Source organism: Mus musculus, chromosome 5 (assembly GCF_000001635.26).
Source record: "Mus musculus strain C57BL/6J chromosome 5, GRCm38.p6 C57BL/6J".
In the NCBI taxonomy this organism is placed as follows: domain Eukaryota; kingdom Metazoa; phylum Chordata; class Mammalia; order Rodentia; family Muridae; genus Mus; species Mus musculus.
The window spans coordinates 105,091,540-105,111,215 of NC_000071.6; the positions used below are offsets into that span (position 1 = coordinate 105,091,540).

Here is a 19,676-nt window from a genome sequence, read left to right on the forward strand (position 1 = left end):
TTTTATTGGCGAGTTGAGACCATTGATGTTAAGAGATATTAAGGAAAAGTAATTGTTGCTTCCTGTTATTTTAGTTGTTAAAGGTGGCATTCTGTTCTTGTGGCTGTCTTCTTTTAGGTTTGTTGAGGGATTACCTTCTTGTTTTTTCTAGGGCGTTGTTCCCGTTCTTGTATTGGTTTTTTTCTGTTATTATCCTTTGAAGGGCTGGATTCGTGGAGAGATAATGCGTGAATTTGGTTTTGTCGTGGAATACTTTGGTTTCTCCCTCTATGATAATTGAGAGTTTGGCTGGGTATAGTAGCCTGGGCTGCAGTTTGTGTTCTCTTAGTGTCTGTATAACATCTGTCCAGGCTCTTCTGGCTTTCATAGTCTCTGGTGAAAAATCTGGTGTAATTCTGATAGGCTTGCCTTTATATGTTACTTGACCTTTTTCCCTTACTGCTTTTAGTATTCTATCTTTATTTAGTGCATTTGATGTTCTGATTATTATGTGTCGGGAGGAATTTCTTTTCTGGTCCAGTCTATTTGGAGTTCTGTAGGCTTCTTGTATGTTCATATGCATCTCATTCTTTAGATTTGGGAAGTTTTCTTCAATAATTTTGTTGAAGATGTTTGCTGGACCTTTGAGTTGAAAATCTTCATTCTCATCCACTCCTATTATCCGTACGTTTGGTCTTCTTATTGTGTCCTGGATTTCCTGGATATTTTGAGTTAGGATCTTTTTGCATTTTCCATTTTCTTTGATTGTTGTGCCGATGTTCTCTATGGAATCTTCTGCACCTGAGATTCTCTCTTCCATCTCTTGTATTCTGTTGCTGATGCTCAAATCTATGGTTCCAGATTTCTTTCCTAGGGTTTCTATCTCTAGTGTTGCCTCGCTTTGAGTTTTCTTTATTGTGTCTACTTCCCTTTTTAGGTCTAGTATGGTTTTGTTCATTTCCATCACCTGTTTGTATGTTTTTTCCTCTTTTTCTGTAAGGACTTCTACCTGTTTGATTGTGTTTTCCTGTTTTTCTTTAAGGACTTGTAACTCTTTAGCAGTGTTCTCCTGTATTTCTTTAAGTGATTTATTAAAGTCCTTCTTGATGTCCTCTACCATCATCATGAGATATGCTTTTAAATCTAGGTCTAGGTTCTCAGGTGTGTTGGGGTTCCCTGGACTGGGCGAAGTGGGTGTGCTGGGTTCTGGTGATGGTGAGTGGTCTTGGTTCCTGTTAGTAAGATTCCTCCGTTTACCTTTCGCCATCTGGTAATCTCTGGAGTTAGTAGTTATAGTTGACTCTGTTTAGAGATTGTTCTTCTGGTGATTCTGTTACCGTCTATCAGCAGACCTGGGAGACAGATTCTCTCCTCTGAGTTTCAGTGCTCAGAGCACTCTCTGCTGGCAAGCTCTCTTACAGGGAAGGTGCGCAGATATCTTGTATTTGGACCTCCTCCTGGCCGAAGAAGAAGGCCCAAAACAGGACCTTTCTCAGACACTGTGTTGCTTTGGCAGTTCCCAGGTGGTACAGACTCTCACCTAAGCAGACTAAATTCCTAAGTTCCTTGGAGTCCCGGGACCACAGCTGCTGCTGTGGCTTAGGCCGCCTCCCCTGCCGGGTGGGCACCTGTCCTCCGGTCCGGAAGGTGGCCGGCTGTCCCCGGCCCACACAGGGTGCTGCCTCAGCGCCTCTGTGCTTCTGCCTGTTCCAGAAGCTGTCAGGTTCTCTGGCGCACCCTCTCACCTGTTCAGACTAATTTCCTAAGTTCGGCGGGTCTCGGACCAAGATGGCGACCGCTGCTGCTGTGGCTTAGGCCGCCTCCCCAGCCGGGCGGGCACCTGTCCTCCGGTCCGGACGGTGGCTGGCTGTCCCCGGCCCACAAAGGGTGCTGCCTCAGCGCCTCTGTGCTTCCGCCTGTTCCAGAAGCTGTCAGGTTCTCTGGCGCACCCTCTCACCTGTTCAGACTAATTTCCTAAGTTCGGCGGGTCCCGGATCAAGATGGCGACCGCTGCTGCTGTGGCTTAGGTCGCCTCCCCAGCCGGGCGGGCACCTGTCCTCCGGTCCGGAAGGTGGCCGGCTGTCCCCGGCCCACACAGGGTGCTGCCTCAGCCCCTCTGTGCTTCTGCCTGTTCCAGAGGCTGTCAGGTTCTCTGGCGCACCCTCTCACCTGTTCAGACTAATTTCCTAAGTTCGGCGGGTCCCGGACCAAGATGGCGACCCTGACGACAACCATTTTTAAAGCTAGGCAGACACAAACACAGGCAATACAATCATCTGGACTTCAGGAAGTTTAGGTGCATGGATTCTACATGCTAAAGTACAAACTGTGCTCTGGGCTCTACTCTTCCCAAATAAAATTAAAAACCACTTACCAAATATTATCAGTCAATGACCTATCAGGACTTCTGCAGACCTCCATCCCATTGGGAATAGGAAGGACTCCACAGATGATGAGAGCCAGTCAGCAGATGAACCTCCCCCTCCCCCCGCCCTGCAGCTTTCCAACCCTAGCCCTCCCTCCCCAGCCTTCCCACCCCAGCCCTCCTGTACCTGGGATCAGCTTCAGGGCATTCTCCAGGTACTCATCACTTGTGATGTCTTCCCCATTTAACTTCAGCTCCAGCATGAAATCCCGAACAGTCCAGACAAAGTCTGGAAAGAAACTCACAAACTCTGTGGAATTCTTTATTCCGTGGGGATTTCGGGAAGACTTTGATCTGATCAGCTCAGTGAGTTCTGTGACATAACTGGCACTTGGCTAAGGAAAAGGGACGTCATGCACACGCTCTCATGGTTCTCTTATTAAAATAAATCATCCTAAACACTCTGCTCTGCCCCATCAAAGCCACAGTGACAGGGCAGGGCAGTGACTGCATATTCATTCCAGAGCACTCAATCAAACATGGTGGCTCAGGTCCCAGAAGGATACTGCAGCTGCTCCAGGGCCTGGTGGTTGATGGTGCTCATGCTGTTGTAGACGAAGGTGCTGCTCAGAAGCACACTTAGGGCGAAGATCCATGAGTCGTTTTTAGGATTACTCTGGAAGATATGTGAAGGAAGAGGGCTGAGCAGAGCACTCCTCAGAAGAGACTTGGGCTGGTCCTGTGGCCTTCTTACTCCATGTATTCTGGGGGCCAATGAAGGAGGAACAAAAACCCTCCTCCTGGTTAAAGGATTAATGTAAGGTCAGCCTGAGAAACTTAGTGGAATCTATATCACTCTGCACAGGATAAAAACTTAAAGTGAAGTACAGACCTCAGTGTATGATCAGGCACCCTGAATTTCACAAGCAAGGGCAGGGGAGAATAAACTTGAACTCATTTGCACAGGAACACTTTCTTAACAGGATACAGACCACACAGACTCTAAAAACAACAATTAATAAATAGTGCTTTGTGATTAAGAAAAGGTCTTTAAAACTTATAGGTCTGATATATGGTTAGTATCCAGAATATGAACAAAACATTAAGCAAGCAAACAAACAAACAAACCAAAACCTGACAGCATGCACTTCTTGGAAACCATAATAATGTCTGTGTTTGGTAGCAGTATATGGGATTGATCCCCTAGGTTGTTCAGCCTCCGGATGACCTTTCCTTCAGTCTCTGTTCCATACTGTGTCTCCCTGTTTGCTCCCATAGGTATTTTATTACCCCTTCTAAGCCTGATATAGCTGTCTCCTTAGAGCACTGCTAGAGCCTGACAAACACAGAGGTAGAAGCTCTCAGCCGAACACGGGTCTGAGCACACGGTCCACATGAAGTGTTTAGAAAAAGGACTGAAAGAGCTGAAGAGGTTTGAAACCCCATAGGAAGAACTACATTATCAATCAACCAAAACCTACAGTTCACAGGGATTAAAGAACCAAACATGGAGAAACCTATGGCTGTAGCCACATATGTACCAGATGATTGCTTTATCTTGCATCAGTGGGAGAAGAGGTCATTGTTCCTGTGAAGTCTCAAAGCCTCAGTGTAGGAGAATTCAAGGTGGGGAGACAGTAGTGGGAGGTTGGTTGGGGGAGCACCCTCATAGAAGCAGGGGTATGCTGAAGGATGAGAGGGAATTTCCATTGAGGGAGAACCAGGAAAGGGGATATCATGTGAAGTGAAATTAAAGAAAATATCCAATAAAAAACTGAATATCAAGAAAATACGTGAAAATAAATGGCCCAATTTAAAATTTGTGATAGAACTAAACATAGACAAGTTCTCAAATGATGAGACACAAATGGCCAAGCAACACTTAAAAGGTGAGCCACTCTGTTGTCCACCTGGGACACAGTCAGCAGCGGTGAGCTGCTTGCTGTTCCCTAAGATCCTCTGTCAGTCTGAAGTCTCTGCCTGCCTCCCTGAGGAGTCCTGTCAGCAGCAGGATCACCCAGCAAATGCCAGGAACAACCAGATGGCTAAAGGACAGCATAAGAACACAACCAGAAAGAGCTAGAGCAATATGGTACCACCAGGACCCAACTATCTTACCACAGCAATCCCTGGATATCCTAACACTGCCAAAGCACAAGAAAATTACTGCAAACCCAATCTTATGAAGTGATAGAGGCGTTTAAAGAGGAAATGAATAAATCCCATAAAGAAATACAAGGAAATACAATCAAACAGGAAATGGATAAAAACTGTTCAAGAGCTGGAAATGGAAATAGAAGCAACAAAGGAAAAACAAACTGAGGGAATCCTGGAGATGGAAAACCTAGGGACAAGAACAGCAACAACAGATGCAAACATCACCAAGAAAATAAAAGACATGGAAGAGGGAATCTCAGGCTCTAGAAGATAAAATTGAAGAAACTGATTCATCAATTGGGCCAGATGGTCTTAGTGCAGAATTCTACCAAACTTTTAAAGATGAGCTAATACCTACACTCTTCAAACTTCCACAAAATGAAAACAGATGGAACATTGCTAAACTCATTCTATAAGATCACTGTCACCCTGATACCTAAGTCCACAGAAACACTCATCAAAGTAAGAATTTCAGACCAATTTCCCTTAATAACATTGATGCAAAAATAATCAATAAAATACTCACAAACAGAATGCAAGAACACAGCAAAATTATCATCCACCATGATCAAGTAGGCTTCATCCCAGAGATACAGGGATGTCTCAACATACAAAAATCCATCAATGTAATACAACATATAAACAAACTGAAAGAAAAAAAATGATACTATCACATCATTAGTTGTTGGAAATAGCCTTTGACAAAATCCAAAATCACTTCATGATTAAAGTCTTGGAGATATCAGGGGTAAAATTTCCATACCTAAATTAACCTAATTTAAAAATCAAGTACAGATCTAAACAGAGAATTCTCAACAGAGGGATCTCTAATCGCCAATAAGTACTTAAAGAAATGTTCAGTGTCCTTAGTCATGAAGAAATGCAAATCAAATGACTCTGAGATTCCATCTTACACCTGTCAGTATGATGAAGATCAAAAACACAAGGGACAGTACATGCTGGTGAGGACATGTAGCAAGGGGAACACTCCTCCATTGCTGGTGGGAATAGAAAAATGCACAACCATTTCAGAAAGCAGTATATTGGTTGCTCAGAAAACTGGGAATGGTTCTACCTCGAGACTAAGCTATATCCTTCCTGGGCATATGCCCTGGGACTGTTCAACCAGGCCTTGGTCCAGATCCAGGAACTGAACCATGACCCAGAGTTAAGGTCCTAAAGGGCTTTATAAGCTCATGATCTAGTTACACCTGTGACAAGTTAGTTCACCAATCAGGATTTAGGAACAGCATGATTTCCTTAGGCACAAGTCTTTATTGTACACATATCCTGCTTCCATTGGATGGGGTATTCAGCTGTGGCAAGGGACTTACCTTCTCTAATATTCATTTCCTAACTTGTCTACCAGGATTCGACTTGTCTTGCCTCATATTCGTGTCTTAACTTGCCTACCATGATGTCAGTTGTGGGGCAGTGGGCTATGCAAAGACAGTCTGGTCTCCAGTCGAGCTGATGTTGTGAACCCAGGAGAAACCCAGTGGAGATAATTCACCTGCATGGGATGGAAGGCGTTTCCACATGTCTCCTGGAACCCTGGCTCCTATCGAAGTTACAGCCCCCACAGCCCCCACAGGAGACGCATGTGGCTAGTAGTCATGTAGACAATGTCCCAAGCTTCTGACCTTCAGGCTAGCTCCTCCCAGTTACCTAACAACAGTAAGATATCAGCCCACCATAAGAGGGGCTGTTTGACTCCACCTCATGCTCTCCTTTCACTCTCTTACTCTGATCTCCCTCTTACTCTCTTAAGCTTATACTTTCCTTACACTCTCTTACTCTCTTTCTCTCTCTTACTCTCTAAGTTTTTCACCTCTCTCTCTATCCTCTTAGTCTCTAGCCTTTTTTCTCTCTCTCCCTTTCTCCCTCTCTCCTCTTGGCCATGGCCAATCTACCTCTCTTTTACCATCTCTCTTTCCCCTGCCTTTCTACAATAAAGCTCTAAAAACATAGACTGTCTCTGTTCATCAAGGCCTGCTGTGCTTGGACAATGGGATAGGCTTTCTCCTACTGAGCTGTTTCTAATCTCAGGTCAGAAGGCCTTCCTGTGCTCCCGCCATGGACCAGACTAAGGACTCTTGCCTGCGTGGTAACCTCTCTCCCTCTGCCCTCTCTCCCATAACTCCGGGGACAAGTGTGTCGCCCTGGGGCCCCTGGTATTGGGGGCTGCCCCTTGTACACCCCCTGCCATGTGGAGTCAGTGGCTTAGATGCCCACTCAGGGCTGAGTGGAAAGTGTCTGGCAGTCCTCCCATGTCTGCCTGTCCACAGCATATGAGGAACTCTGGTCAGACGTGGGCTCTTTCCCTTCCCCCTCTCCCCCTACACCCCAGTGCCCCACAGTCAGTTACCCAAGTATATGACTCTTTCTGCCAAGTAGGTTGTCAATTCTCAGGGAGGTCTTGGGAACTAAAAATTTTCTAAGCCACTACTCAAAATGGAAGTCTTATTCAAGTAAATAGTTTCTGATATTGGTGCAGACATCTCTCCTAGGTTAGTATCTATCCCAGGGGAGGCTTGTATCATAAAAGCTTATACACTAGTGCAGGAAATGCTGCTGGATGCTTGGTTCTGGTCCAAGTTTATTGTAGGTAACTATACAAAGCAGTTCTACTGACTTCTATCATGATTGGTTTCCAAAGGCACAGAATACAACAGAATATGTAATCAACTTGGCATTAGAAAGTTTCCTAGAAACAACAGAAAAATAAACATGTTTCCTTATAATGGCAATCTAGCCAGGTTAAAGTTACCTAGACCTTAACCTTTTTACCTAGGCCTTAACATTCCATCTGGGTCTTAATATTTTACCTAGAACTTGACAGAAAATGTCATCCTGAGTGAGATAACCCAGATCCAGAAAGACACCCATGGTATGTACTCACTTATAAGTAGATACTAGCCATAAAGTACAGGATACCCACGCTATAATCCACAGACCCAAAGAAGCTAAGTAATAAGGAGGGCCCAGGGAAGGATGCTTGACTCTCACTCAGAAGGAGACATAAATTAGAAATCAGAAGTAGATGGAGAGAGGGAACTGGGTGGGAAAGGGGATGGGGATGGGGATGGGGATGGGGATGGGAAGAACAGGGTTGGGGAATCAGGTGTGGAAATCATATGTGGGGATCAGGTTGGGGGATCAGGTGTGCAGGAGTTCAGTTGTAGGGGATCGGGTGTGGGGGATAAGAGGGGTGGGAGAAAGAGAAGGTAAAACTTAGGGGGCAGCATCTCTTGGACAAGCTGGAGACAGATAGGGGAGATTCCTAGGAGGACACAGGGGTGACCCTAGCTGAGACTCCTAGCAGGGAGGGATATGGAGCCTGAAATGGCTACCTCATGTAGGCGGGCAGCACTTCTAGTGGCAGGAGGGGATGCCAACCCAAACTCTGTCCTGCCTACAAGATGTGCAGGGATAAAGGTGGAGCAGAGTTTGAGGGAATATCCAACCAATGACTGGCCCAACTTGAGACCCACCCTATGGGAGACTGTCAACCCTTGGCACTATATTCTACTTTGCTTGCAGACAGGAGCCTAGCCTAATTGTCATCTGAGAGGCTTCATACAGCAGCCAATGAAAACAGATGTAGAGACCCATGTCAAAACATGAAGCAGAGCTTAGTGAGTTTTGTGGAAGAGTGGGGGGATATGATTGAGGGAGCTGGATGGGTCAAGAATACCACAAGAAGACCTACAGGGTCAACTATGCTATGCCTATGGGGGCTCACAGAGGCTGAATCACCAACCAAAGAGCATGCAGGGACTGGACCTAGGGTCCCTACACATTTGTAGCAGATGTGCAGCTTAGTCTTCATGTGGGTCCCTTAACAACTGGAACCGGTGCTGTTTCTAACTATTGTCTTCCTTTGGATACCGTTTTCCTATCTTGGCTGCCCGGTTGGCCCTCACTAGGAAAGGATGTGCTTAGTCCTGACAGGACTTGATGTGATAGGGTGGGGTGGTGCCTGTTGAGGAGGGGGCTCCCTTTCTCTGGTAAGAATGAGAGTACAGAATGGGTAAGGGGTGGAACAGTGGGGCTGGGGAGTAGAGGAGTGGAAGAGGATGCAAACAGGATGGAAAGAGAATAAATAAATAGGAGAAAAAAGGAGATACACCAGGGAACTGTGAGTTAAAAGTGCTTTGGGACTTCATCCTGTGACAGTTAGAATGTCTACATGCAATAAAGCAAGTGATAGGACATGCTTAAGTACTGAGACACATGGGAGCTCCCAGAGACTGTGACAGCAAGCACAAGACATGCACAGGTTCAAACTGAGCAGGAAAGTAGACATGAAGACTAAGGAAGATTGATGTTAAAAATATGATTGTTGCTTAATAAATGGTTTCTAAGTACTTATAAATATGCTACTTGTGTTAGCATGTTGTCTAAACTCCACCCCACAGTTACCTGGCCACAGCCAGGTATGCTCCTTTCCACAGTTACCTGCAACAGCAAGGAAGGCCTGCTGTACTATAAAAGGGGCTGCTTTCACACTCCTCTCTCTTGCCTCTCACTCTCTTGCTATCTTGCCTCTCCCTCTTGCTCCTCCTCTCTCCCTATTCCCAACAGAACAGCATCAGCACTCAATAGCCAAGGCATGAACTCATCATGAAGTAGATGTGGATAAAGAAAGCATAGAACACATGTGAAATGGACTCTGACACAGAATAGGGAAGAAGGAAGGAAGGAAGGAAGGAAGGAAGGAAGGAAGGAAGGCAGGAAGGAAGGGAGGGAGGGAGGGAGGGAGGGAGGGAGGGAGGGAGGGAGGGAGGGAGGGAGGGAGGTAAGGACAGAAAGCCAAGAAGCAAGAAAAGAAAGAAGGACAAACAGACAGAAAGGAATAAAGATGGAAGGAAGGAAGGAAGGAAGGAAGGAAGGAAGGAAGGAAAGAAGGAAGGAAGGAAGGAAGGAAGGAAGGAAGGAAGGAAGGAAGCTAGGAAGAAAGCTAGGAAGGAAGCTAGGAAGGAAGAAAAGATATGTAGGAAGAAAGGAAGGAAGGACAGACAAGAAGGAAGGAAGGACAGAAAAGAAGGAAGGAAGGACAGACTGACAGACAGGAAGAAAGGAAGGAAGGAAGGAATCCTGTGTTGGAAATGTGTGGATGAGTATAGCACACATCTAGGAAAATAAAATGACCAGCACAGAAAGACAAATGCCACAAGATCCAACTCACATACAAAACTTAAAACGTTGAACAGAAATAACACAGTGCTGGTTCCCAGTCTCCTGAGAAGGGCAGCACTTCAGAAGATACTGGACAAAAATCTATTCAGTTACATAATAAAGTTAATGGAAAGGATGAAACACTGTGAACAAAAATTGGGTTTCTAGTCATTACTATGCATAACAGCAATGTTAGCTATGGCACAAAAAGTACGAGAAACAAAATCAAAATTAGACAAGTAGGGCAGAACCTGACTAAAAAGCTTCTTGCCAGAAAACAAAATAACCAATCAAAAATACAAAACAGAACAGGAGAACAATGCTTGTAAACCACATGACTTCCAGTGGACATTCAAACATAGAAAGCCAGCATGCAAACCAAGAGCAAAACTAATCCAATACCCCCCAGTAAATATGAGAAAGGACTTGAATGTATGTTTCTGAAATGAAAGCACACAAGTGGTTGATGAATTTATGAACAGTGAACAGCATCAACCCTCAGGGAACTAGAGTTAAAGTAAGATGGGGCATCATCACCATCTTAGTGCGGCTGCCACTAAAAAGACAATCAATAACAGGTTTTGATGATGGGAGTTTAAAAACACACCCTGTGTGCCATTGGACAGAACAACAATTGGTATACACACTCTGGGGTGTGTTAGAGCACTTCCTAAAGTAGTAAAAGTAAAAGTCTGTATGATCCAGAGATCCCATTTCTATGCATAACTAATGGTTACTTTTCATTGTTGACTTGATGGAATTTTACTTCAAATCTCTGGGCATTTCTATGAGGGGTTATCTAGACGATGTAGCATGGGGAGACCCATCCTAAAGAAGAGGGTCTGATTCCATTGGCTGGATCTCAAGTTGAAGGGAAAGGAGGAAGAGAGCTGAACACAGCTTTCGTTCCTCAGCTTCAAAGTTGTAGAGGAGATGTGACCAACTGCCTCACGTTCCTGCTAACTGCCTTGATGGGCTCTTGTAGAATCTCTTAGTAAGCATCACCTGTCCAAAAAAAAAAAAAAAAAAAAAAAAAAAAAGCCTACAGCCAATGAGCTGGGGGGGAGCTTGGATTATTTTATATAGGCTATACCTCTGGGACACAACACAAGCCCTTTATCCTGTAGGTTTTGTTGTTGTTGTTGTTGTTCATGGTGGTGGTGGTGGTTGTGGTTCTTTTGCAGCTCTCAAGGATTAAACCACAAACCAAAGGGTACAGATGGAAGGACCTGTGGCTCCAGCCGCATATGGAGCAGAAGATGGCCTTTCATGACATCAATGGGAGGAGAGGCCCTTGGTCCTGTGAAGGCTCAATGATAACTCAGCCTAAAGGACTGCCAGGGTACTGAGGTGTGAGTGAGTGGGAGAGCACCCTCATAGAAGCAGGGGGAGGGCAAGGAGATAGGGGGCTTGTGGGGGTAAAACTAGGAAGGGAAATAACATTTGAAATGTAAATAAATAAAATAACCAAATAAATAAATAAATAAATAAATAAATAAATAAATAGGAATTCCCAGCATGCCCTCCCTATGGACTATTAATAAGTTTGACCATTTTAAAAAAAAAATGTAAATCTGAGGGTTGTTCAGATATCTGAATGGTAAGAATACTTGCTGTTCTTCCAAAGGACTGGAGTGTGGTCCCCAACATCCATGTTAGGCAGCTTCTAACTTTCTGTAACTCTAGCTGTGGCCTTTGAACCCCAGGATGTCTGTACTCACATGCAGAAACACACACTACACATAAGAAAACTAATAAAAATATATCTTTCAAAAATATAAATATAACTCCTTAACCCCATCCCCAAAATGTACCCTTGGTATCTCAGAAGACATTCCAGAAGCAATTCTTCACCCACTGACATGAGCAGATGCCACCCAACTTCTCAGCAAATTGTCCTTACACCTCACTGCTCCTAGTAGAAGTGGCACTGTGCTGCTTGGGTCACCTTTCAAAACAGAAGGCCTTGTTCCCCTGGCTTTGTGTACAGGTGGGTAACTGCACTCTCACACCAGCACTCTGAATGGCAAAGGCTTCCAGAAAAGACTTCCAGGAATAGAGAAGCAACAGGGATGAAGACCAAGCATTCTTGACCCAACACAGACTAGGTCACAAGTTCCAGCCACAGCTCTCCCTCTGGAGACTGACAGATCAGAGGCTGGCCCCTGATAGTTCTTGCCTCTCACCATACTGATTCTTTCCAGTTCCTGGATTATATCAGAGTTAACCCACATGGGATTCTTGGTGAAATTTGGAATTTTTTTGGAAGGAAGAAACTTTATTCTGTTCACTAAAATCTAACTACTATGCCTTAAACCCAGCAATATTAACTGTTGAATAAACTTCTATTAAACAGAATCAAATCATTCAACCAAATAGCAAGAAATAAAAGCATGTTTTGCCTATTAAGATACAAGTAACTTTATCTGAGACTGAAGACTAAAAAGAGCACTCTTTATCTCTCTGGTGGCAGTTCAGTCAGAATTCACACACAGATCAGAGTTAGATAACAAGGGCACAGAAGGGCCAGCCTGAGCCTCCTCCTACCTTTTCCACATCCCCCAGGCCCTCGGTGTCCAGGAGGACCAGGGTGTGCTCTGGCTTGGTGGGGTGGGGCATGCACCACATCCAGATGCCCTTGGTCTGAGACTGCACAGTGGAGCCCAGAGGGAAACCTGAGGGAAGAGAGGAGAAAGAAAGTCAGGATGTGAGTGTCCTGCACAGGAAGCCTTGTGTGCTAAAACCTCAGTCCCTAGCTGCCAGCATTATTTATTGTGAGGGGTTCTGAAGGTTTTAGGACTTGAACCCCAGTGAAGTATGCAGGTAACTAGAGAAAGGATTTTGAAGGTTATAACTCAGTCTCCAGTCCCTTCCTCAGTTTCTGCCTGCCTCCTCTGTTGAAGCCAGTCCGAAGATCAATGAACCAAGAACTATGGGGTAAAATCTATGTCAGGATGAGTGCCTCCTCATTAAGGTTTCTTCTTGAGTGTTTTGGTCACAGCCTTGTAAAAGTACAAAGAGGGGGCTGTGCCCGTGAGGACTGGCTGTAGCAGCAGAATGGAGGGAGTGTTGTACCTCAGCACTTGAAATGATACCCCATCTCCCCTCAAGAAGGTCTTCCTTCATAAATGATGGATTCCAAGCTATAAGAAGCATTTAATCAGAAAATGAAGCCACACAAGGTCTCCAGATGGAAACAAAGAGTTATCCACAAGGCAGAAAACATGGAGCTCTCTGGCAACTGCACAGAGTGTTTGCAGCAGCCTTGGTTGTACACACCTGCAATCCTTAAATGCAGGAGACAAACATGGGAGGGTTGCCTGTAGTTTAAGAGCCACTAGGATCCCATGGCTAGAGCCAGGCCCACCAACAAGACTTCTAAAAAAACCAGACAAGAAAGGAAAGGAAGAAAGAAAGAGAGAGAGAGAGAGAGAGAGAGAGAGAGAGAGAGAGAGAGAGAGAGAGAGAGAGAGAAAGGGAAAGGGAAAGGGAAAGAGGGAAAGAAAGAAGGAAGGAAAGAGAGAAAGAGAGAGAGAGAAGTGAGTGAGTTAGGGAGGGAAGGGAAGGGAAGGGAAGGGAAGGGAAGGGAAGGGAAGGGAAGGGAAGGGAAGGGAAGGGAAGGGAAGGGAAACAAACAACAACAACAAAACAAAACAAACAAACAACAATGACAAAAAACCCAAAGATATTTCTGCAAATGGTGGGAAAACGGCAAGTCCAAACAGAGACACATTAAAAAAAAAATAGAAAAAGGAAATAATTTCGATAATTTTTGCACTCAGAATGATTAAGGACAGAAGTGTGCTGCTATAAAAGTGTATAAAGTCCTTTTTTAAGTTTTTTCAAGACTTAATTATTTCTATGTAAACTATTCATAAATTTATATATTTCATTTAATGAATATGAATTTTGCTAGTGTGTAAATGAGCGCACCGTGAGCATGTCTGGTGCCTATTGTAGACATAAAAAGAGCATCAGTTCCTCTCAGGTTGGACTTTTTAAAAAATATAAGTCACCATGTGGGTGTGCAGACCCAAACCTTGCCTGCATGAGCAACCAGAGCTCTTAGCCACTGGACCAACTCTCCATCTCTACCTATCAGAAAATTTTAAAGTCGTAAGTATTCAAAGACTTTCTATCCTGATGGAAATATCTTATTGAGAATGGAGAACCTGCTGTAGGAGACAGGGGACTGAGGCGCAGGATCCCATTGTTCTGGGCCTCATCTTGAGCACTGAGAAGGGAGATTTTCTTTAACAGAATGGAAGGGAAGAGCACAGGAGAGATTATTGGGGAGCAGCAATGAAGGGATTCAATTTAGCATGAGAGGGTGGCTTTGCTAAAAAGGAGTTCTGCTGTCTATTGTTATAATTGGGAATAAGAATTAAGGAAATGTGACAGAGACAGTCAAACCTTTGGCTGATACACAGCGTGCCACTCACCATGATTCTGTCCCGCCAGACAGTTCATCAAATAGGACTTCCCTGTACGGTACAATCCAACAATAGCCACGACTACCACTGGCTGAGAAATCTTCTCCAGAATCTCTATGGCTTCCTGGTTCACCAACAGCTGTTCATTGTGGTTTTCCACAAGACAAATGGGAGCCATTTGTGGTTGGGTCATAGCAATCTGCCAACATACACAAATCTATGATAGGAGAAAGAGTCTAAAGTCATTCTCTGCCTCACAGACACCCAATGGCTCAGCAGCTAAGACCAGTTGGTGACCTTTGTAGATTTCCTCTTTGCAGGGGTAGTCTACCATGGCAGTGTGTAACCTCCAGTCTGCAGTGGCCTCCTTCTCTTTCTTCACTATTCTTCAATGTTCTAAAGAAGATTTGGTAACACATGGGCTACTCTCATGTATAAAGTTTTAATTCAATGAAATAAAAGCCAAACAATAGCCACCTTCATCAAGGTAACTACATGCTCTATGATAAGCTCAGTAATGTTCACCTTTCATATGTGACCTAAAAAGCCTGAAAATACTTACTTGTTACAGATTATTCCAACCATGCTGCTAATGAGAAAAGCAAGTTTCCAAAACATAACAACCCAGCAAAATGGCAGACTGGTGGGCTCTAGGCTGTTGGTATCTCCATGAATAGATTTAAAATAGCTGAAAATATGTAGAAACTGTGAACAACTTCCATGAATTACACAAACACTGAGATGTGCAATTGAATAAAGGGTGGGAATTACATGAGTCCTTGTTTGACTTTTTACTGCCTACTTCCACCCTACCTGACACAGGTTCTTTCTGCAGAAAGCAACACAGAGATTAACTGCAACAGACTAACCTGGGGCGACCCTGATTTCAGTTTCACCTAACTTGTGTTTCAAGTAGGGATTATTTCTTGAACATAAAAACAAAATCTCAACATGAGCAAAGAAATAGAAACAATCAGACTTTGTAAGATTAAGGACTTTTGTGCACCAGAGCATTCTATAAAGACTGTAAAAAGGCAACCCAAGAATGGGTGAAGAGGACTTGTAAATCACATGTGTGATAAAGGGTTACTATCATAAACAAAGTAGCAATGCATTCCATCATAGACAACTCAGTTCTAAACTGAGAAAAGCCCTGGGTGAATATTTCTGCAGAGGTTTACAAATATCCATGAGCATACAGGATAGTGCTCAATATTGCAAATCACTTTGCACGAGAAAACTATAAAATTTTAAAATAAACTTATTTATAAAAGATGTAATGTACAAATTGGGAAGTACCAGAGTGAAAGGTGAAGTGTCTCTGTTCCCAGGACAGAATGGCAATCAGGCTTTATTAGGGAAACATGATGCAAAATGAAGAAACTTTTCATTACAGGATTTCTGATTTGCCAGGATGGTAGACCTGGTATAAGATTCTAGAGTCACAACCATCCAGTGGAAAAAAGACAGCATTTTCAACAAATGGTGCTGGCACAACTGGCGGTTATCATGTAGAAGAATGTGAATTGATCCATTCCTATCTCCTTGTACTAAGGTCAAATCTAAATGGATTAAGGAACTCCACATAAAACCAGAGACACTGAAACTTATAGAGGAGAAAGTAGGGAATAGCCTCGAAGATATGGGTACAGGGGGAAAATTTCTGAATAGAACAGCAATGGCTTGTGCTGTAAGATCAAGAATCGATAAATGGGACCTCATAAAGTTGCAAAGCTTCTGCAAGGCAAAAGACACCATCAATAAGACAAAAAGGCCACCAACAGATTGGGAAAGGATCTTTACCTATCCTAAATCAGATAGGGGACTAATATCCAATATATATAAAGAACTCAAGAAGGTGGACTCCAGAATATCCAATAACCCCATTAAAAATGGGGCTCAGAGCTGAACAAAGAATTCTCACCTGAGGAATACCGAATGGCAGAGAAGCACATGAAAAAATGTTCAAAATCCTTAATCATCAGAGAAATGCAAATCAAAACAACCCTGAGATTCCACCTCACACCAGTCAGAATGGCTAAGATCAAAAATTCAGGTGACAGCAGATGCTGGCGAGGATGTGGAGAAAGAGGAAAACTCCTCCATTGTTGGTGGGATTGCAAGCTTATACAACCACTCTGGAAGTCAGTCTGGCGGTTCCTCAGAAAATTGGACATAGTACTACCGGAGGATCCTGCAATACCTCTCCTGGGCATATATCCAGAAGATGTTCCAACCGGTAAGGAGGACACATGATCCACTATGTTTATAGCAGCCTTATTTATAATAGCCAGAAGCTGGAAAGAACCCAGATGCCCCTCAACATAGGAATGGATACAGAAAATGTGGTACATTTACACAATGGAGTACTACTCAGCTATTAAAAAGAATGAATTTATGAAATTCCTAGGCAAATGGATGGACCTGGGGGGCATCATCCTGAGTGAGGTAATCCAATCACAAAGGAACTCACACAATATGTACTCACTGATAAGTGGATATTAGCCCAGAAACTTAGGATACCCAAGATATAAGATACAATTTGCTAAACACATGAAACTCAAGAAGAACAAAGACCAAAGTGTAGACACTTTGCCCCTTCTTAGAATTGGGAACAAAACACCCATGGAAGGAGTTACAAAGACAAAGTTTGGAGCTGTGACGAAAGGATGGACCTTCTAGAGACTGCCATATCTGGGGATCCATCCCATAATCAGCTTCCAAACGCTGACACCATTGCATACACTAGCAAGATTTTGCTGAAAGGACCCTCATATAGCTGTCTCTTGTGAGACTATGTCGGGGCCTAGCAAACACAGAAGTGGATGCTCGCAGTAAGCTATTGGGTGGACCACAGGGCCCCCAATGGAGGAGCTAGAGAAAGTAGCCAAGAAGCTAAAGGGTTCTGCAATTCTATAGGTGGAACAACAATATGAACTAACCAGTACCCCCCTGGAGCTCCTGTCTCTAGTTGCATATGCATCAGAAAATGGCCTAGTCAGCCATCAGTGGAAAGAGAGGCCCATTAGTCGTGCAAACTTTATATGCCTCAGTACAGGGGAACGACAAGGCCAAGAAGTGGATGTGGGTGGGTGGGGGAGTGTGTGGGGGACTTTTGGGATAGCATTGGAAATGGAAATGTAAAAAATACCCAATTTAAGAAGAAAAAAAGATTCTAGAGTCACTTGATGATGTGTGATTTGGCTTCTTATAGCTCAGTGAGGCTGAGGCTTGCTTTGGGTTAACATATATATTTATTTGAAATTGTTTGCTTAGGTTTGCTGATGTTTGCAGGTTTAGCATAAATGAAGTTATTTTAAGAGCTACTTGGTTTTGTTGCTCAATAATTCTTCAGACCCAGTGTTCATTATAACGTGGCTTTGAAAAACAGTGAGGAAGTGCCAATCAAATCACAAAGCATCACTTCATACACACAAGGACAGCTACCACACAAGGCAAAAACAAATACATGTCACCTGGAATTTAAACAACTCAGGTGTCTGTACTCTGCAGCCTAGAACACAGAATATTACCTCACAGGAAACAGTCCTGACTTCTGAGATAATATATAGTTATGTTTGACCTAAAAGCTCTTCTTTGATTACAACATAAACAAACTAGAAAACAAGGACTTGGATGGACCTTTGAGCTGTATTGATCATAGCATCTGTATTTACAATACCCACAATGTGGACACAGCCCAGTCTCCCACCAACAGATCACCAACAGATGCATACATTAACACAGTCTGATAGCATGCACAATAGAATGTTATTCAGCAAAAAAAAAAAAAAAAAAAAAGGAATAAAATTCTACTGCACACTACTTTATAGACCTTCATATACTTAAGGCTATCCATGGACCCTGCAGACCAGACAACACAGTAACCTACCTCCCCTGCCCTGTCTTTAGTCCCACATGAGCATGAAGACATTATGCCAAGAAAAGAGAATGTGCAAAATCCTAAGACGTTAGATACAGGTGACATCACTTAATTCCAGAAACCAGGCTCTCTGCAGCTTAGTTCCATGTGAAATAAGACTAGCAGCCCAAACAAAATGCACATAGCACTACGTGATCTCTACATCTCATACAACATAAACATCAAGAGAGAACTGGACTATTTTCTTACACTTAATTCAAAGTCAGTGAGGTAGGAACTAAGTTATTTCGAGATAGAGGTTTGCCAAGCTCTTGTGCTGAATTTTCCTCACAGGGTTCCTCCACAGAAAGACTTCCCTCTGACTACAGCTGCCTGTGAACCAGGGCAGGAGCTGTAGCTGTGGTCCCAGCTGAGGCAGGACCAGGGCTCTTCCCACAGCTTCTCCAACAGAGCAGGGCAGCCAGCTGTGTCAGGCTACAACTTTGTATCTGTCCTTTGTCAGAGGAAAGAAACTGACCTCTTAGACCTAAAGCCAGCCACAGCCCCCTGCAGACCAGAGAGCTCATAATCTGCCTCCCTTCCCCCTCCCTCAGTTGCCCCTTTGACTTGGAAATCAAGCTGAGGTCCAGACTAAGTTGCTCCTTAAAGAAAGGAAAAGTAAATATACCTGGTCCCACAGCACAGGTCCAAGTGCAGTTCTCAGCTGCTGCTGCCTCCTCAGGCTCACTTCTGCTCTCCTCCCTCCTGCTCTCTTTGTTCCTCTTTTATGTGCGCTGACCACACACACACACACACACACACACACACACACACACACACACACACACACAGGATGCAGCAGAAACAAAACTGAAAGTAAAGTAAGCCAAGGCATTGTTAACTTGGCCAAGACTGGAAGGGGAGGTCAGAGGATGCTTAGTGTCAGAAAAGTCAGTGAGAAACTGTGTTGCAGCCAAGGGACAGCAGGCCTCCACTGTGGAAAGAGTTTACATTCTCTTTCTTTGGAACCCATCTCCAGTTTCCTCAGCCTTCTAGGCACAGATAAAGCACAGTAAACCCAGACCCCTATCAGTGGAAATGACACAATCTGGGAGGATTGCACGTGTGCTTCTCTCAGGGGAAATTCCAGGTGCTTTTTGAGTGAAGAGCTTTAATGTTTTAAACGTGTTTTCTAAAACAGGAACCATAACTGTTGCCATTTCTTTCTGGACTCTGTCCCACAGTTTCCTGACAACAGCGAGCTGGGCATGACTCACTATAAAAAGGGCTGCTTGTCCACTCTGCCCTCTCTCTCTCCCTCTCTCTCTCTCTCTCTCTCTTTCAATCTCTCTCCCTGAGATCTTCCTCTCTTCCTTTCTTACCCTCTTCTTTCTCAAGTCCTCTCCCTGCTTCCTGTCTCCCTCTCTCTGTTCCTCTTTCTCTGTCTCTACTACCCTTTCAAATCCCCTGTCCATGTCCAAAATAAACTCTATTCTATACTATACAATTGTGTGGCTGGTACCTCAGGAGGACAGGATGCCTCAGCATGCCCCCACCCCCCATACCACCTTCCACTTCACCATACCCCACCTCCACCACACATATCCCTGGCTTCTTTTTCTTTTTCAGAAAACACAACAGTTGTTCTGAAAACTGTTTTTAAAGAAGTAATTAAAGAATAGTAAGTAGGAGTTGTGTT

General features: G+C 43.9%; 1 protein-coding gene across 5 annotated transcripts in view; it reads right to left on the minus strand.

Moving 5' to 3' along the window:
• Gbp9 (guanylate-binding protein 9) overlaps positions 1 to 18,818 on the minus strand; it is a 33,894-nt gene extending 15,076 nt beyond the window's left edge. Inside the window, exons 1-5 of one of the 5 annotated variants that reach the window (XR_003955638.1) lie at positions 18,666 to 18,818; positions 14,125 to 14,332; positions 12,230 to 12,357; positions 2,911 to 3,020; positions 2,532 to 2,728 (exon numbers count right to left, since the gene is read on the minus strand). Coding sequence is in view for 3 of the 5 variants with exons in the window: in NM_172777.4 (NP_766365.1) it covers positions 2,532 to 2,728; positions 2,911 to 3,020; positions 12,230 to 12,357; positions 14,125 to 14,308 (619 nt within the window). In the remaining 2 variants the exon portion in view is untranslated. The remainder of the gene's footprint in view (positions 1 to 2,531; positions 2,729 to 2,910; positions 3,021 to 12,229; positions 12,358 to 14,124; positions 14,333 to 18,665) is intronic. The other 4 variants (NR_153378.1, NM_172777.4, XM_006534924.3 and 1 more) reach the window with 4 other exon arrangements.
• Positions 18,819 to 19,676: the final 858 nt, after the last annotated feature.